The sequence below is a fragment of the Zonotrichia albicollis genome, chromosome 5 (assembly GCF_047830755.1).
Source record: "Zonotrichia albicollis isolate bZonAlb1 chromosome 5, bZonAlb1.hap1, whole genome shotgun sequence".
NCBI lineage: Eukaryota > Metazoa > Chordata > Aves > Passeriformes > Passerellidae > Zonotrichia > Zonotrichia albicollis.
In genome coordinates this window covers 54826641-54843510 of record NC_133823.1, presented here as the reverse complement: position 1 = coordinate 54843510, position 16870 = coordinate 54826641, and the positions used below count along the sequence as shown (strand labels likewise).

The window sequence follows — 16870 nt, the reverse complement described above, 5'->3', positions numbered from 1 at the left end:
TTTCAACAAGCATTTCTACCTTAAGGTGCTGTGTACAGTATGCATTTTATAAATAGCATCTGGGAATAAGTCTGTTGAAGAGGATGTGTCTTCATATTCAGCATTGCTGGATTCTCTGACTTAAGTCCCCTGTTTTCTTAACTATTGAATTAATCACTAATAACCAGTTTTTCAGGTTTCTGAACTTGTGGATACCAAGACTTACATGAGTGAATTCAGACTATAGTATGTTCTTTTAAACATAGACACTTATGTACAAAAGTTACTGCAAGATTTGGAATGGATTGGTTTGGTTTTGGTTTTCTTTGTAAATACCAAATACTGACAGTAAAACGATCTTTTGATTCTACATTTGATACAAAAATACCCAGCTTGGCTTCACAGTGTGTCTTGAAGCAGGCAAATATGGTTTTCTCACTGTTTCTTTTGGCAACTTTGATTTACTTGTTGCAAATACTGTGCAGTCTTGATTATCTGCACTTGGAATGCAAGAAAAAATTGACTTGGTAAAAGTATTTGGTTATATATAAATTCATCATGCTTTTGTGTTACAGAAAAAAGGCCAGCAAGCCAACCACACGTGCAACTTCTAAAGGCAGCAGTCCAAGTTCAGTTTCTCCTAGAAAACGACAGAAACTCGCAGCTAAAAAACGATCTCCAAGTGATACAAAAATTAATAAATCTCCTCCATTGACACAGTAAGTATTAAAGTTGAATTCACTTTGAGGATTTGTTCTGGAAGCCAGTACAATGATCCTTTCCTTATATGTAACATACTGCTTCAAAATCTGAACAGCAGACTAGTTTTGTTCTGTTCTCATGTGAATTATAAAAGCTTTTAAAGGATTTTCTTCTGTTTACATTTTTTCTTTTTCTTCCTTTATTTGACATTTGGAAGACTAGATTTTTTTTCTTATATCCTTGGAAACCTCTTGGGAGAATCTGAAAGTGCTGTTTATGTAGTATTTTAACTTCAGCTGTGATTCTTTCCTGGATGGGGAGTAAGAGCCTTGGTGGTTCAGGTTAAAGCTAAATATGATGATTTGATTCTAATGCTTTAAAGATCTAAGATCAGCTGATAAAAAGAGGAGAAACTGAGAGCCCTTATAACCAAGTTTTGAATGTATTTCCCTTTTCCTCCTTTCCTGTTATACTTTTTAATTTGTAAAGCTGAGATCATAGTGCAGAATCCCAAGGGAATATGTAACAGATGTGGTGCACAGTTGCTCTGCATCTTGTAGTTTACCTGTAAAATGTGTTGTATGCCAAACACGGATGACAAGCTGTCATCCCTTCTGAAATGTGTCAGTGTCTTCAGGCTGAGCCTGGAGAACTTGTGCATTGTGCACTGATGACTGTCACAGTACACCTCAGCTCCATTATTTTGTGTGGTTATGAATGGCCAAGAGTTTAAACCCATTTACAGTTAGTTACAGCTGAAATATGGTGACTATATAGATGAGTGTGAATGCACAGGGTATGTGAAGTCTGCCCCTTACTCCCTCTTGTGTATGCTGGGCTTGAGACACTGTTGCTGCTATTCTGTCTTTGTGAGACAGGGGACAGGATATTGAAGTCCATTATGTTCTGTTATAAATCCACAAATCTTTCAAGAGAAAGAGAAGGAAGAATAGAATCCTAGCCCCAAATTGTACATGGAAAGCGCTCTCCAACATACAGAATTAGTACCCCATTTCTTACTAAGAAGTGGGTTTTAGTAGTAAGCTTTTATATAAAATATTAGAGATGGACAGTTTAGTTCATCTCTGAATAGAATTGTGCCTGACCACTCTTCATTGTGGAAATAATTATGATGTTTTTCAGGTTAAAGATGCAGTCTGCCAAGCGTAAAAGGGAGGACAGCCCAACAGTGGTACGGAGAAAAGGCCAGCAGAAGGCAGAGGAGGCACCACTAAAGAAAGCAAAGCGATAATCTTTACCAGCCAGTACTGTTCGTGGAAAAGTCAAAAGGAAAACAAACATCTGTGCTTCTATTTTTTTTAAAGCAAAGGGATTTGCACGTGCTTGTTTCAGAGCTCTAAGTTAAACAATGCAGTACTTTTAAGTTACATTTTAAACAGCTTTATAAACTATTGTTTATACAAAATATTATGTACATTTATTTCAGATGAAAAATAAGTTTACTTTGTATCTGAATGAAAAACAAAGTAGTTATATATTTTATCACTGACTTGGAAAGTTGGAGTTTCCCAATGTGACATGCTAATGCAGATGCTTCCAGCCCATAAGGCACCCATGTGCCTACTAATACTTTGTACATAAACTTGTAAAAATAGGTTGTATTTTACTCTGTGTATGAATCTGATCAATGATGGACATTTTATTTATTATATGGAAAGCATTGGTCTGTAAACTTTAGTATATATCTTAGGGTTTTTTAATTATATATTTTACATTCTATGCAGATGTCAGTAGGAAACTTCCCCTCCGCTCCCCCAGGGCTGTCTAAAATCTGAAGTTCTCTAAAATATGCTCAGACAGTTGGTAAAATATTTTTCTCGCATGCATTAAAGTAGTTTAGCATAGTGAAAGGGACTTGGCTCCTTTCTGTTCACATTTGTGGCAAAGTACAGCATTTAAAATGTAATCTTACTAGATTATATTTTCACTTGGAAATTTACTACCAACTTCAAGAAATAAATAGTACTAGGTTAGATTTATTCACAGTCAACCAATACCACCCTAAAATGAAAGTTTTATTTTGCAACTAAACACGTGTTCTTTCAGTATTTATCTTTTTCAACAGAGGGACCCATTGAAATCAAATGTCACTTCTCCTAACTATAGAGCTTCTGCATTTTATGTTACATTTTATACACAGGTATTAAAAATAGAAGCTGGTATTATTGCCAGAATCTTTTTTTAATGTATATTAACTCTGGTAAGAGCAAATGTTCAAGTGAAGTTGTATATAAAGTTAAACTTTTCTTATGATCAAATGTGTCTCTTGTTATGATGTGATGAATTGCCAAACAATCTGAGATTATTTTAAGTGTTTTGTTGATATTCTGGTTTATAATTAAAAACTATTTGGGGGGTTGGAATTTTACTTTTTTTTTCTTTATTTCTCTTTTTTTTGTGAGGTTTTTTTTTTTTTCCGAACTTGTAAGGCAAATGTTTTGGTCAGATATTCTGCTAGGTTTCTTACTGAGATTTTTGTATAAAAATATAAAATGTTTGCCAAAAATCTGAGTTGCCATATTTTATTTTCCTTTAATTGTTTTACTGGGGAACATGTCTTTACACGTGTCTGGTTGGAGTCATGTCTATAAACTTTACCTGGTTAGTGTCTTTAAAAAATGTTCACAGGTGCTTACATGTTAGATACGTAAACAGTAGGGAAAGTCTGTTTGCCTGCCTTAGGACACTATAAGAGTGCTCACATAATACTTTTTTAGGTAAATTAGTCTGAAAGAAGAAAATACCTTGGCTCTGAAAATTAATTCCTTTTACTTTGTACCTTAACTCTGCTGCCATAGAGGCCTTGCTAGCATACTGATTGATATATTCCTTTATGTTACTAACACTGATGCATATGCACGGCTGTAGGATAAGTTGAACCTTTCCTTTTTTCCATTTTTTCCCCCTTTGCCCCCTGCAGCATGCATGGACTGAAGTTGTATATTTGCCTTTGTTCTGTAAGACTGAGCTGCTGGTTTTTCCATGGGTGCTTTCCAGTCTTTAGGTGGGATTTGGAGTCCTTGCCTGCACCTTTCCATTTGTTTCCTTACACCTGGATTCAGTAGTGAGGTTGCTCAGGCGGTTCCTAAGGAAGCCTTGCCACTGCACTCTACATTTATTCTCTCTGCTGGTAGTACCTGTCCTGCCGCTCCAGGACAGTTCATATTTGCCTCTTTCACAAGCAGAGCTCTTCTGAGGGATTATAATGATTGACAAAGCTCTGACTTGTGTCAGATCCTTTTGACTGGCTCTTTTCTGATATCTCAGTAGATAAACAGCTCCGAAGATCAGTGTCAGTCTCTCAAAACTGAGCTCCTAAGAGGTAGCCTACTGTCCTTTCCCCTAGTGATGGATAACATTTAGGAATAACGTCTGGCAGCATCTCATGTATGGAATGTATCTTTGATTGTTGATTAAGTTTTTCTGTAATATGAAAGCATTAAAGGAATTACCTTTCTGCAGGACATCCACTTTCACTTAAAGAGAGGGTAAAACCTGCCAGTTCCACAGACTTTCAGCTTATGCATATTTCACTTGCTGCCACCTTTCTTGTCAAGAAAGACCAATCACTGTCAATCCCTATTGGGAATTTTTTCCCAATGTTTTTTTTGCTCAGTAGTTTTAAAGTGTCATCTAAATTACTGTTGCACTTTACAGGAACAGTACTGGTCTGCTGTAGTTAAGCAAAACTTGAGAGATTCAGGTTGGCCATAAGGAAGGGTTTCTTCACTGCAAGGGCAGTTAAGCCTTGGAACAGGCTGCCCAGAGAGGTGCTGGAATCACCATCCCTGGAACTGTTCAGGAGTGACTGGATGTGGCACTGTGCTGTGTTTGAGTTCATGTGGCAGCATTTGATCAAGGATTGGGCTCAATGATCTTGGAGACCTTTTCCAGCCCTTGTGGTTCTATGATTGAATGTTCACAACTTCCACTTCTTTTGTACATTCTGTTGCCCAGAGCCCTTCTGAGCACAACAGGGAGGGGAAGAAGAATCTGTTTTCCTTGGGGGTATGCAACAAGTCATGTTAAGGGCAAGTAGTAGAGAGAAGAGTCAGGCACAGTAACTCTGGCACTGGTTATGTGGATGATTATGACTGGATTTATTGCTGACACAGTATCTAAGTATTGCCAGTGTAAGACAAGCAGGTCTAAAAGGTTTATACATCAGCAGGAAGAGCTAGAAGTGTTTGCACTCTGGCTTTACAGAATCCACAATTACAATACAAGCACTTCTGGAGCTACTTCAGAATTTTATCTCATGTGACAGTTCTTCCTGCAATTCTCACCTGGTTTTCATCTTGGGACAAGTCATACTCCCTATAAAAGAGTCTTCCTCCCGCTCCCTCTGTGCACCTATCTTTTGCCACAGACATGCACAACCCATCTTCAGAAGTGAGGTTTGTACTCCAGCTTGAATCTTGACATATGTCCAAAGAAGTGACACTTTCCTAGCCCATGCAAATTTAGAGAGGTCAGGAGAAAAATACTGTCTTGCATTGTGTTGAAACAGAATGTCCTGAAAGTGTTTTGTGGAGAGATTTGCTCAGGGCCGTTTGGTGCAATAACATGGCTAGGCTTCAATCCCAGTCAATTCCTAAACCACTTGGCTGGTTTTTATGTTTTAGTGGCTGTTTGTTCTTCCAGTTCCTTCTCTTGGGACAACTCCATTTCTCTGAATATTAAAATACTGAGTGTGCAGAGATGTGCTGGTGGAAGACTGAGTTCAACTCCTCCCAGAGTTTTACAGAACAGGACCTTGAGTCCTGCTTGCCATACCTCAGCTGCCTGTGTTACCAGCTGGCTGTTGGCGTGTTCTCAGGATCTCTTCATATTTCTGATGCATTCTCTGTAAAGGCTATTTACACCTCTTAACTCTCTTCAACTTGAAATACTATGGTTTTATGTACTATATAGATTTTAAATCACACTAATGAATTTTTTTTTGTGGTGGATTTTTAAACCAGCTAGAGGGTCACCAGTTACAAGTTTGCAGTTTTCCTTTTTAGGTGGGGTCTGGCAAGATTTTCAGTCTTGCAACTGGTGAAATTTCCCTCTAGAGCCTGATCCAAAGTCAGTAGGTGCACTCAGCAGCTGAGGCAAGGTTTTGCTGATGTTGGCAGATCTCTGAGTGCCTCAGTTTTCTATTCCAACAGCTTCTCTAGTAACACATCTACTTCTCTCTTGAGGGAGGTCGGGTTAATCTCTGACATCCATCCCAAATACACATCTACTCTTCTCTCCCAACCAATGTTTCAAGACTATCCTATACAGAACAATCTCTGGCCCCAGTCCCTCAAAAGCTCCATAAGGTCCTGAGCTGCTTTAATCTCTCCAGAAACTCAGCAAAAAATTGTCCCATAACACTTGGCAACCAAGAGCAGCAGGTGCTCCTGGTTGTAGTGACAATCAGCAGATGTCCACCGTGAAGCAAGTCCAACACCAGATTGGGTGTCTACACCCAAAAGTGGTTTAAGTCTGATACCTGTATCAGGTTCTGCATTAGGAAAAGATCATTTTCCACCACAGACTTTTGGTACTCCCCTGCTTTTGGAAGAGGTGGTGGCACCTCTGCAATGCTGAGCATCACTTGTCTGAAGAGAGAGAGCTGCTGCCCTGAATCTGGGATCCACTGAGTGCCTTTACAGATCCTTCCAAAGCAGCACTTGATTTTCTTGAAGCTGCACCTGTTCATATTGTAAAGAGTGAAAGTAACTGGTACACTTTAATTCTCTTCCCAGTAAAGTTTTCAGTTTTAAGGTTTAATGGGACCATCCTGACAAAGGTGACTGCACATTCATACAGCATACACTTACTCCAAACTCTTGATAACTCTGGTATCCTCATAATTGCCTGCTTGTTTGTTTTGTATAGAGCTCAGAAGACTCATACCTTCAATTTCAACAACCTTCTTCCATCTATTTCATTTGCTTGTAGCTTCAGTTTGGAGGAAATTGCCCATGTAAGCCTTCTGCAGGTCTTGGCAACTTCTTAAAGGTACTGTGCTCTCTTCTTCCTGAATATTCCTTGTCCCAGCTATGTACATCACACTCCATTACTTCCATCAGCTCCTCAAAAATCTGGGGCCTGTTTCAAACAAGGTGGGTTTTTCTCTACTAAAACATGAAAGTTTAAACACCAAGGAAATTCTATCTCCATTCTAATCTCTGTTTCAAGATGTTTCACCAAAATTCCTTGAAAGGGTATTTCTCATTTAAACCCGCTTCTCTTTCAAATCTAAGCTTTTTAGTTATCCTTTGTGAATAAAGTCCAAAAGAAAAACATAATAAAAATAAATGTCTTGCTGGGAGTCCCTGGATAGCTGTATTTAAAGCTAGGAACATAACACTCTTGCCAAACAACCGGGGAATGAAAATATGATTTGAAATGGCCGTAACGTAGTAGGGCACGAATAGATTTTTGGCACTGTCTGTCAGAGGGGTGGGGCTGCATGGTCAGGCAGTGACTCCATTTCACCAAGACACTTTTCACCTTCCCTTTTCTGCCCCTTTGCCAGTGCCTTTCTCCATGCCAGTGTTGAATTGTACAGTCACAGACTGCTTGATCAGGGAGCTTGAAACTACCTCTGCAAAATAAAGCTGCAGATTAGTTTTTAATGTGATTGTTTTATTAAACCAGCTGCTGATGAAACTGGGCAAATCCTGCTGCCTGCACAAAGATATCCATGTGGCAGAGAGGGGCTGTGAAATCACCTTGCCATTGTACCATGGATCTGAGTGCCCTTACATTCGTCATCGAGGTGCACCATTAGCTCTCCCATTTATGGTATTTACAGTACCTCTCTATCAATAATTGGTATATAAGTAAGCAGTGAGGTAATTTGTGAGCTTCATCCTTTCTAGTGACAAAACAAAGAGGCTTCTTGAAAGAAGGACAGATTATGCATCCCCAAGGATTCTAATTTTTATTTCATGTATTTGTTTAGGGTTGACAACAAATTGTACTGACAATTGAAAGGTGTGAATCTCTACCCTCACCATCAATATCACACATCAGCAAGCTCAGGTCCCCTGAAATGTAGGAAAGCTGTTGCAGAGCCCTGGTCCCTGGTGTCACCAAATACACTGAAAATATCTATGCTTTCCACGGGGGAAACATAAACCTTTCTGTCAGTTCAGTCTGGAGATCGGGTACCTGCTGCAGTCCTGGTGAGCTCCATTTGGGGCTTTTCCTTGTGGAAGGACAATGCTTACATGTGGCTCTAGCTGAGCCATACACAAAGTGCAGCTCTTATCCAGCTTAACTAGCTGGTGGGAGTAAATCTGAATCTATAAATATTTCAGAATATTTTGGACCCTCACAAACCACAAGAATAGACCAAAACTGAGCCACGTTTTTAAACACAACTCCTTTGTTGATCACACAGCTGGACAGCACAGGCACTGGCTGTACCTCTGTACGTGTATGGAGGATGTAACTGAGAATGAATAACAGAGCAGCATCAAAGCTATCAGTCCTACTGTCAGCTGGAGAACTCAGCCCTGCAATGATGGCTTTTTCTTTTCTAGATTTCATTGTAAAATGTCACACATGCTGTGCCATGATTTATATGAGTCAACATACATTAAAATGAATGAATAAAGAGGAATACATGAAAGAAAAATGCTCTGTGATCACATTCATGATACTCCAGCATCAGTTCCAATATATAAACTTGAAAATGTTAAAATTAAATAGTCATTCCTGCTTTGGTGCCCAAAGCAAGCAGAGATTTGGAATGTGACTTTCCTTTCAGACAATGATAGGTTCACTCTGGTGCTTTTGTATAAACAAGAGCTAAGGATTGCTCAGTAATATAGTGCTTATTTAACTCTATTTGTTCAGGATTTTTCATGCTAAGTAAATAGGCAATATAAGGCTACTTTAAAAAGAAAAATAAAACTTATGATAAAACTTCTTTCAACTAATTTTGAACTTAGAACTCTATGTGGCCCTCAATGACAGGATATATCCTCTTGGGGAAGCCCTAATCAAAGTAAAATGGTAGTCATCCATTCCCTGCAAGATGCCACCTCCTTTTCTGGATCAGAGGAGGGCATGTGGACAGAGACTGGCATGAAGGTGGAGGAGCCCCTAGATATGAGCAAGAAGGGCCACAGAGGCCAGGGAGGCCCTGGAGGTTGTGCCCTTTCCACACCCTGCTGCCAACAGCACTGGGTGGGCCCAGACCACCGCCGAGGGGCTGGAGGCTCTGAGAGGTTGGTCCATTTCTTTATGAAGGTTTGGCACCAACACCTCTGGAAGTCAGGCACGGGACAGCCTCTCTGATGGGGAAGGAAAAGGCTGGCTGGTCACTGGCCAGGCACTCCAGGCTGTCCCAAGTGTGTGATGTCTGACCAGACCCCACAGATACCCAGTGATGGCAAACACACACCACCGCCATGGCATCCAACCCTTGCTGATCATTAGATGTAAAGAATTTTTTCTAGCCTGAAATTCTCTGTTGCAATTGTTGCCTTTTATTCCCTGTATGACCAAATCTCTTTACAGTGGAGTCCCACCTCCTTAAGACCTACTTTTTGCTTGATCTAGTTTTGCTACTTTTCTGTTTTCAAAAATCAAAACTGTATTTGTTCTGAGTTTGCAGTGGCTCATATATTTTTCTTCCCACTTTTCTACTGAAAAAAAAAAGGCCGAATAGTATAAAACCCTCAATTTAGGCAGAAGCATAGGGCAAAGGTTTTGTCTGTTTTGAAATAAACTTATAAAAAGGACATAGTTCTACATTAAAAAATAAATAAAAAGTTGGGAGTTTTTTTCATTATAAAGCATGCCTGGTGGAGGGAGTTTCATACAACAGATTCAGATTTTTGCCCTGCAGTCATGCTTTGCAGGGATACCTTGGTTTGCCTTAGCCTGGAGCAAGCAGACTCAAGGATCCTCTTCAAGTGCATCCAAGAAAGAAGAAAGGCAGCTGGGCCTTGTAACACATGCACAAAGCTTTGCTGCCACAGACATATTGTGAGCTTCATTTCTCTTGCATGAACAAAATACTGTCCAGTTACCACTACCACCTCATGATGAATATTCACAGAGTTTTGTTGTATTTCCAGAACTGGGGAAGTTTTTCTTCTGAAAACAGCAATAGGTGCAGTGTGTAAGTGATAAGCACTTAATAATTGGTTATTATTTGCTATGATGATTATACACCACAGTGGCAATAACCCAAAACTGAATAATCCATCACAAGTGAGCACAAAGCCAAGTAGGTGCTGCCACAGTAAAGGATGTGGGGATGTTCTGTATTGAGGCACTCTATGAGACAGAGAAGGAAAATTCTTCCATTCCTTCATAGTGGTCTCCCTATAATGGGCAAGGGAGGTACTCCACTTTTTCAAGTTCTCCTAATTCTTTTCTTAAGACTTTTCTGCTTGATCTTTTGAGATAACAAGATTGTTCAAAGACACCAGTGAATAGAGGGCTTGCTCCACAGACCTCATTCCTTCACTCTTCTCCTTCTTTTTCCACTTTTCTCAAATTTTCTCAGCTTCTATCATCTCTTTTCTTGGAAAGTGACTGGCAGCTCTAAAAGGAAAAGGAATCCAATTACTTTGGTTTTCATTCAAGGGCATCAGTCTTAAACTGTCCCTCTGCACCATGTCTTCAATTCTCAGGGACCAGGGGAGAGGAATGGTCTGGAGCCAGTTCAACATCCCATTGGACCAATATTTTCTCTGTGCTGGCCCAACAGCTAGAGTATTTCGTCTTGGTCCAGTTGGGATCTAGCAAGGGTGAAAATACTAAAATATACTGACAAAAACTTCCAGCCTATTCCAATAATCTGGCCAGAATCATCAAAAGTGAGAGGTGAAGATCCTGGTGCTGCTGAGCTCCCATTTGCCAGTAAGGGAGCCAGCCCAGCAGGGCTGAGGTCTTATTCAGCTGCTTTTGAGACTTTCCCAGCCTCCTCCTTCTGTAAAATGCCCACCTAGAAGGCAGGTGAATAATCTATCTAATTGCAAAGCAAGGCCAAACTCTGGGTGCCACAGAAAGGGACTCCAAGCATCACTCCTGTGCCTCTGAGCAAGTCACTCAGGAGCTCGTGGGGACAAATTGCTCAAACCTTCTCTAGAAAAGCAATCTCTGGGTTGCAATTCGGTTGGGAAAAAACTGTTTTCCAGGCACGGAGAGTCCTACAATAGCCACTAGATGGCAACGGGCGCCTGCCAGGTAAGCGGCGGGCACAGGCAGGATCCCGCTCCTGCCGCTGGAACCCAGAGCCCGGCGCAGCTTCGACAGAACACCCAAGGGCTCGAGAGAGGAGCAAGGCAGGGCTGGGCTGCTCCTGGGCCAGCACTCCTGGATATCCTGAGCCACCCACCCACCAGCTCCTCCTGAGCTGCTGCTCGGCACGGCACAGCAGGACTCACCCCCTTGAGCAGAAACAGCTTTCTTCAACTCTGCATCCATGAGAAGGCTGTGCAGCACGCCATGCACAAGCCCAATCCACCAAGTGTTTTGTTTCCAGATATAATATTAAATTCAATATAATGTAGGTCTCTCTTTATAGGCACATCAAACTTCTTCAGGAATAGTGCATTTAACATTTTTTTCCTCAAGTGTAATGAGTTAGATTTGGTGGTTTAATAGAAGCCATCCATCTATTCCATTCCATGCTGTTTCCTTGTTTAGGTCCTTCTTATTTCTCTCATTTTCTAGCCCCTCTTCCTAGCACTTTTCCAGACTAACTTCCACCATCCTCACTTCTTATTTGACCTGTCTTTCACTGAATGTCCATTTGTTCCCATCCCAGCACTTCAATTCTCCCACAGGATCCCTCTAAGACCTCATTCTCCTTTGCTTTCCTCTTGTTATTTTCTTTTCCCTTTCCCCTTCCCTTCTCCTCATCAGCTTCTTGCAAAACCTTGAATCACATATAATATAATGTAACATATATTGTAACCTCTCCCTTTGCCCTTGTCCTCCTTTTATATCTTAAAATATCCTTTCTTCAGCTCCATTCTTCCCTTGTCTCAGTCTTCTTGGCATGACCAAGAACTTTTGTGGATGAAAGAGTACATGGAGGTACTGACATTGAAACAGGTTAGCCTTTACCTGGGGGCCTTTACCTTATTTGTACTGGCTTCTGTGAGTCAATATGATGAGGGAAGTTGTGTAAATATCAAGTAAAGTAATAATAATCCCCTTTTCCTTTGCGATCCTTATTCCTCATTTCTTTCAGTTAACTCTGATGTGGCTGGAATCACGTTTTAGGCTTCCAGGATGCAGAAAACAAGAACTGGGACAGACTCAACATCAAAAAGCAGCTGACCCAGAAGTTGGGGAAATAAAACCTGTTCTTCAAGGAAATTATTGAACAGTCTCTGGCTCTTGGAGAAAATGCACTGGAATTTTTCTGTCATCTCGGCCCAGATGTTGGAGCACATGACAAGGGATCTAAGCAAGCTACAGCCTGTAGCAACCCATTATATTCATAGGCTGGTCTTATCAGGAGTCTCAGAATCAACACCTTCTGAAAAGCAGTTTATTGAATGCAAGAATATGGTACTGCAATGCTCCCAAGCACCACTACTACTTTCAGTTTTTCAAGTCCAAAGGGCTAGGGCTACTGGAACAAAACAATTCATAGATCCCTGCCATGACACTGATTTGTCTTTTCAGCTGCTCAGCTGCTAGTCTTGCCTCCTCCTCACTGAAAGGATCTCACTATCTCATTATCCAGGTGTTCTGACATTTACTATATCCTCTGTAAAAGCAGACGTTACCTTATACCAAAGCAGGTACCTGAGCTGCCCAGGCCTGCTTCTGAAGTCACCATGAGGAAAGCAGCCCCAGGAGCTGTAGGGTGCCCCTGGCCATGTGCAGGCCAAGGACTGAGGCATTTGGGGTTGGAAGGTGGAAGTTCTTCCATATCCTCCACAGACTGCAGGATGTCCACTCTTCCTTCTGGCACGCTGCTGCTCTTCCAGAGCCTGCCAGCAGCTCACAGGGATTCAGGGTCAGCATTCAGGTCTTACTCTTGCAGGGGTTTGTTACAGTTAGATGTTGAGGAGACACTAAAATAGATAAATTAAACCTTGTGAAAGAAATATGATTGTACATGAAGGTCCTTGTCCATGAGAGATTTTTGTTTCCTGCATGATAGCTATGGGTAAAGTCAGAGGTATGGATGTCCATGACTGATCCAGAGACATACATTCCCTCTGTGTTTGGAAAGTTCAGTCAACCTGACCAAATCATCACAACGTACAAAGATCTTGGACTACAACAGCTTTGTTGCTTATTTTGCAGAAGACCATACTGCAGACATCTTTTTGGAGCTATAAAGCATAACAACTCATTTTATTGAGTTGTGTTTCCTCATGGGGGAGCATATCTGGTGCAGAACAGTCTTTGAGAGGTGTTGCACAAAGTGCACAGTGAGTGAAAGAAATACAGCCACATCTATATCTGAATATCTGGATATCTAAAGTCCTCCAGAGATCTGAAAGGAGAGTTGATAGCAACATTTTTACCAAAGCCTGTGTTTTAATGCTTCCTACAGGCAGCAGTTTACTTTGGTCCTGTACAGGCTTGGAAACCTAAGAGAACATGCATAAAAGCATGGGGTTGTTAATCAGCTCTCATAAAATACAGATGATACTGTAAAGCACCAGAAGGTCACACTACAGACTACCCTTCTTCCAAAGCAGAGAGAGCAGAAAGCTCTCATTTGTCCTGCCAAAAATAACCTCATCCATAGTGCAGGATATCACAGTTTGCCATCTTGGAAAAATTCCTTCCAGACAGCACTCCTCTACTCCGTTTCACTTGCAGGCATATTTCTGAATCCTTTAGTTGTGAAAAACCTGGAGAAATAAAAGGATTTTCTTGGTTTTCCAAGGAATCCATAACTGATGTTTTGTCCACCTACATTTCTGTCCATCTCCCATCACAAGAATTTTCCACTAAGTCATAGGAATCCTTTAGTACTGGATGCTTTTCCAACCATCTCATTTACACTTGGTCATGTAATGGGTAGGGTACAAAGAGAAGACAGGGTGCTTATTTGTAGTCATCCACAACTGACGTGCCCAAAGTATCTTTCCTTCAAGAAATACTTAGAAAATAAGAACAATACCTGTATTGCCTGCAGACAACTTGTGCAGTGTTTGATTTTTTGGTTCGTAATTTTCAGGCAGCCAATTAAATCTGCAGGTGTACTGAACAAAAGAGAGTCACTAATTTAGTTGTGAAGTTCATGTAAGTATTTGCATTCTCACTGAGCCAGCCAAAAGAATTAGTGATTGAATGTAAAAGCTGTGTTCAGATGAAATGTACAGTCACTGTACATACAAAATCATTGCCAGTGGAAACAACTCACACAAGTGAACCTGCGAATTGCCCTAACTCCATAAACTCAGCCCTGGATCCCAGCTCTCCATGCTCAAACTGCTTGGCTTGGCTGCTCCACCCCAGGTCACTGGGCAAGGCCAGCACTGTGAGCTTGCAGGGCAGCTGCAGGCAGGGAGCCCCATCACACAGCAGGCAGAGCTGGAGGCAGAGCTGGGGAATTCCCTCCCAGAGGGGTCACAGTGCTCCCAAGGAGGCTGGGGTGCCTCCCTCACATGGAGTGAGAATCTTGGTCTAAACTGCCCGGCTTCCTTCTCTGCTGGGCACTCCTGGCACCAGACCCAAACCTGGGTGCAGCTGTTGCTGCTGCTGCTCTGACACCTCTGACTGCCCTTCCAACACAGGAAGGCAATCACACAGGCCTGGGTCCAAAATAGGATGGATATTCCACAACTCTCATCTCCACAACACACCATGTTTGAGACACTTGAGTCAGTACAGGAGCTCCTGAGTCAGGCTGCTCCTCAAAGCAGCATCCCATCAGCCAGCACTGCATGCAGGAGACTGCCCAAAACACACAGAAATGTCACATCCCATCTCCACAGTTCAGGCTTCCTATTCAGTGGGAGAAGGATGTGAAACAAACACGTCCTTGATCTCAAAAGCTGAAATTTTTGAGCAACCAGCAATCTGTGAAAATGTTTAAGTCCCAACCGCTCCCAGATTTTACCTTTGGTGGGTGTCTACTCCTGATATGAATAATAAAGAGATAGAAACATTAATATAAAATTACTACTGAATTGCTATCGATAAAGAGGTGTGTCCTAGACAAAGAGGTAAAATCACTTCAGAAAAGTAAACAGTGCCAGTATCCTGAGAGGCTCATTTGATTTACCTAAGCATCAAAAGCAATAAATATATTTAAATGTTAAATACCCCAATGCAGCCATTGATTTAGTTACCAAGTTAGTCTATCATATGTGAAAAGTGAGCTCCACTACTTCAAACAAAAAGTAGGAAAGATTATTATTTCTATATAGGTGGAACAGCAGTAGAAAAGGAAACCTGGACTTCATATGATGTTGTACCAAATAAACATCAAATGATTAATCTGTGCTAGGAGTGTTCTTAAAAGCCTGGAAACTTGCACACAGCAAATGCATATACTGTAATATGGTGGATAGTCATTAAAATGTTCTACTAAATAATAGGGAAAAATTCAGAACAAGTAAATATATTGTATGGATGACTCACTCATACATGACATTTCTACTTCAATTTTTCTATCAGGTACTGCAAATAAAACAGATTAAAAGCTAAATACAGGATCTGCAAAAGCTTTACTTTATGACTGAGAGAAGCACCTGGCTATTTGCACATGCTGATTTGGTTTTTGTTAGTAAAGCAAGCTAATCTTATCCAGGTTGTATTGCTATCCCATAGGTAACTGCATCAGAAAATAAGGAACATATAGCCATTTATGTCTTTAGCAAGAAACCTAGCATAGAAATAAGGAGACAGTCAAAGAGAAGATTTATTTCAAAAGCTGGTGGTGCCTGGAGGCTGTTGTGGGACAGGGCTCTCAGTGTGTACAGAACTTGTTGCCTCCTGGCACTAAGCACCAGACACAACCATGCAGCTCCACTCCTTCCTGAGAGCATGGTGTGGTTAGACAGCCTGCGTGTCTTTTCCCTGTCAAGGTCTTGCAAGGAGGAATAATTCAGGAGAAACTGCCATGCAGTGAAATGAAATGTTGGTAGGTTTATTTTCATGCTTGGTACTTTGCATGCCAAGCCTTCACTTGTAAAGATGAAGCAACAAGAGGGAGATTTGGGTTGGTTTTCCCAGAAATAGCATCTCTGAACAATAAAACTGGGAGAAATTGTGTCACTGTAAATATGCAACCAGCAAAATTCAGGCATTCTTTTCAGTTTGGTTGTAAACTGCTGTAGAAGTGTTTTTGTTTGAGCCTCCCAGCCCTAAAGGACATGGGCTTTTCCCCATATAAGGAATGAAAGGGATTGTAAAGCAGCTATTAAAACCTACTGAGCTAATTTGTTAAAAGCTTGTCGCATTAGTGAGAATAAAGTTCTCATTGTCAGCATTATATCTGCACATATTCAGTTGAATTCTAAAAATAATTCAATTTTTTCTCTTAATTGTGGAAGGTAAATCCTCCTCTCACTCAAGCCTGAAGCATCCTGCAGGTGACATCTCAGCAACAGCACAGGATCCTGATGTCAACTGCAAAAAGCAATTTGAAGACAGTGTTGCAGCAGTCACTTATATGAGATCCCTCGTGAAATACATAGAGAAATCTTGAGAGGAGAGTGGTTTAGAGATGTACAGCTCTCACCTACTGTGTAGTTACAGTTACATTTGTTGGAAATAAATTGTTTCAATAAATTGATTCAAGAAATGGAGTCAAAACCTGTCCAGGATATGTCTGTGTGCCTTTGTTGCACAGCCAGAGAGCAGCACAGCTGAGGTAAAAGCCATGAAAGAAATCTTCCCCATTACCAACAACGGATTCAAATTCCTTACAGAAGGAAGCACTGTTTGTACCAATGTCATCTTCCATCTAAGTCCCTGAAAGATCCAGCAGGAGACTCAGCAAGAATTTGCATTGCCCTGAGTATATGAGGAGGAAAACCAATTTGGAAAGACAGCTTGTGTCTAGAAAAAAAATCACCTCTAATAAGGTATGGCAAAAGTAATAGCCACCACCATACCACCATGCAGGCTCTGGGAGGTGCTGCAAGACGGTTGCAGTGTGTGGCAGCCCCTGGCCATGAAGCTCCTTGGCCTTCCTCAGAGCTGAGAAGAGCTTGGAAGGCAGAAGTGGTACTGTGCTTTT

The 16870-nt window shown here is 41.1% G+C and overlaps 1 protein-coding gene across 2 annotated transcripts in view; it reads left to right on the top strand.

Moving 5' to 3' along the window:
* Positions 1-3185, top strand: part of BOD1L1 (biorientation of chromosomes in cell division 1 like 1) — a 36848-nt gene extending 33663 nt beyond the window's left edge. Inside the window, exons 24-25 of one of the 2 annotated variants that reach the window (XM_014265615.3) lie at positions 555-698; positions 1825-3185. In XM_014265615.3, the coding sequence (XP_014121090.2) occupies positions 555-698; positions 1825-1933 (253 nt within the window). In that variant the 3' untranslated portion in view covers positions 1934-3185. The remainder of the gene's footprint in view (positions 1-554; positions 699-1824) is intronic. The other variant, XM_026792133.2, reaches the window with a different exon arrangement.
* The last annotated feature ends 13685 nt before the right edge of the window (positions 3186-16870 follow it).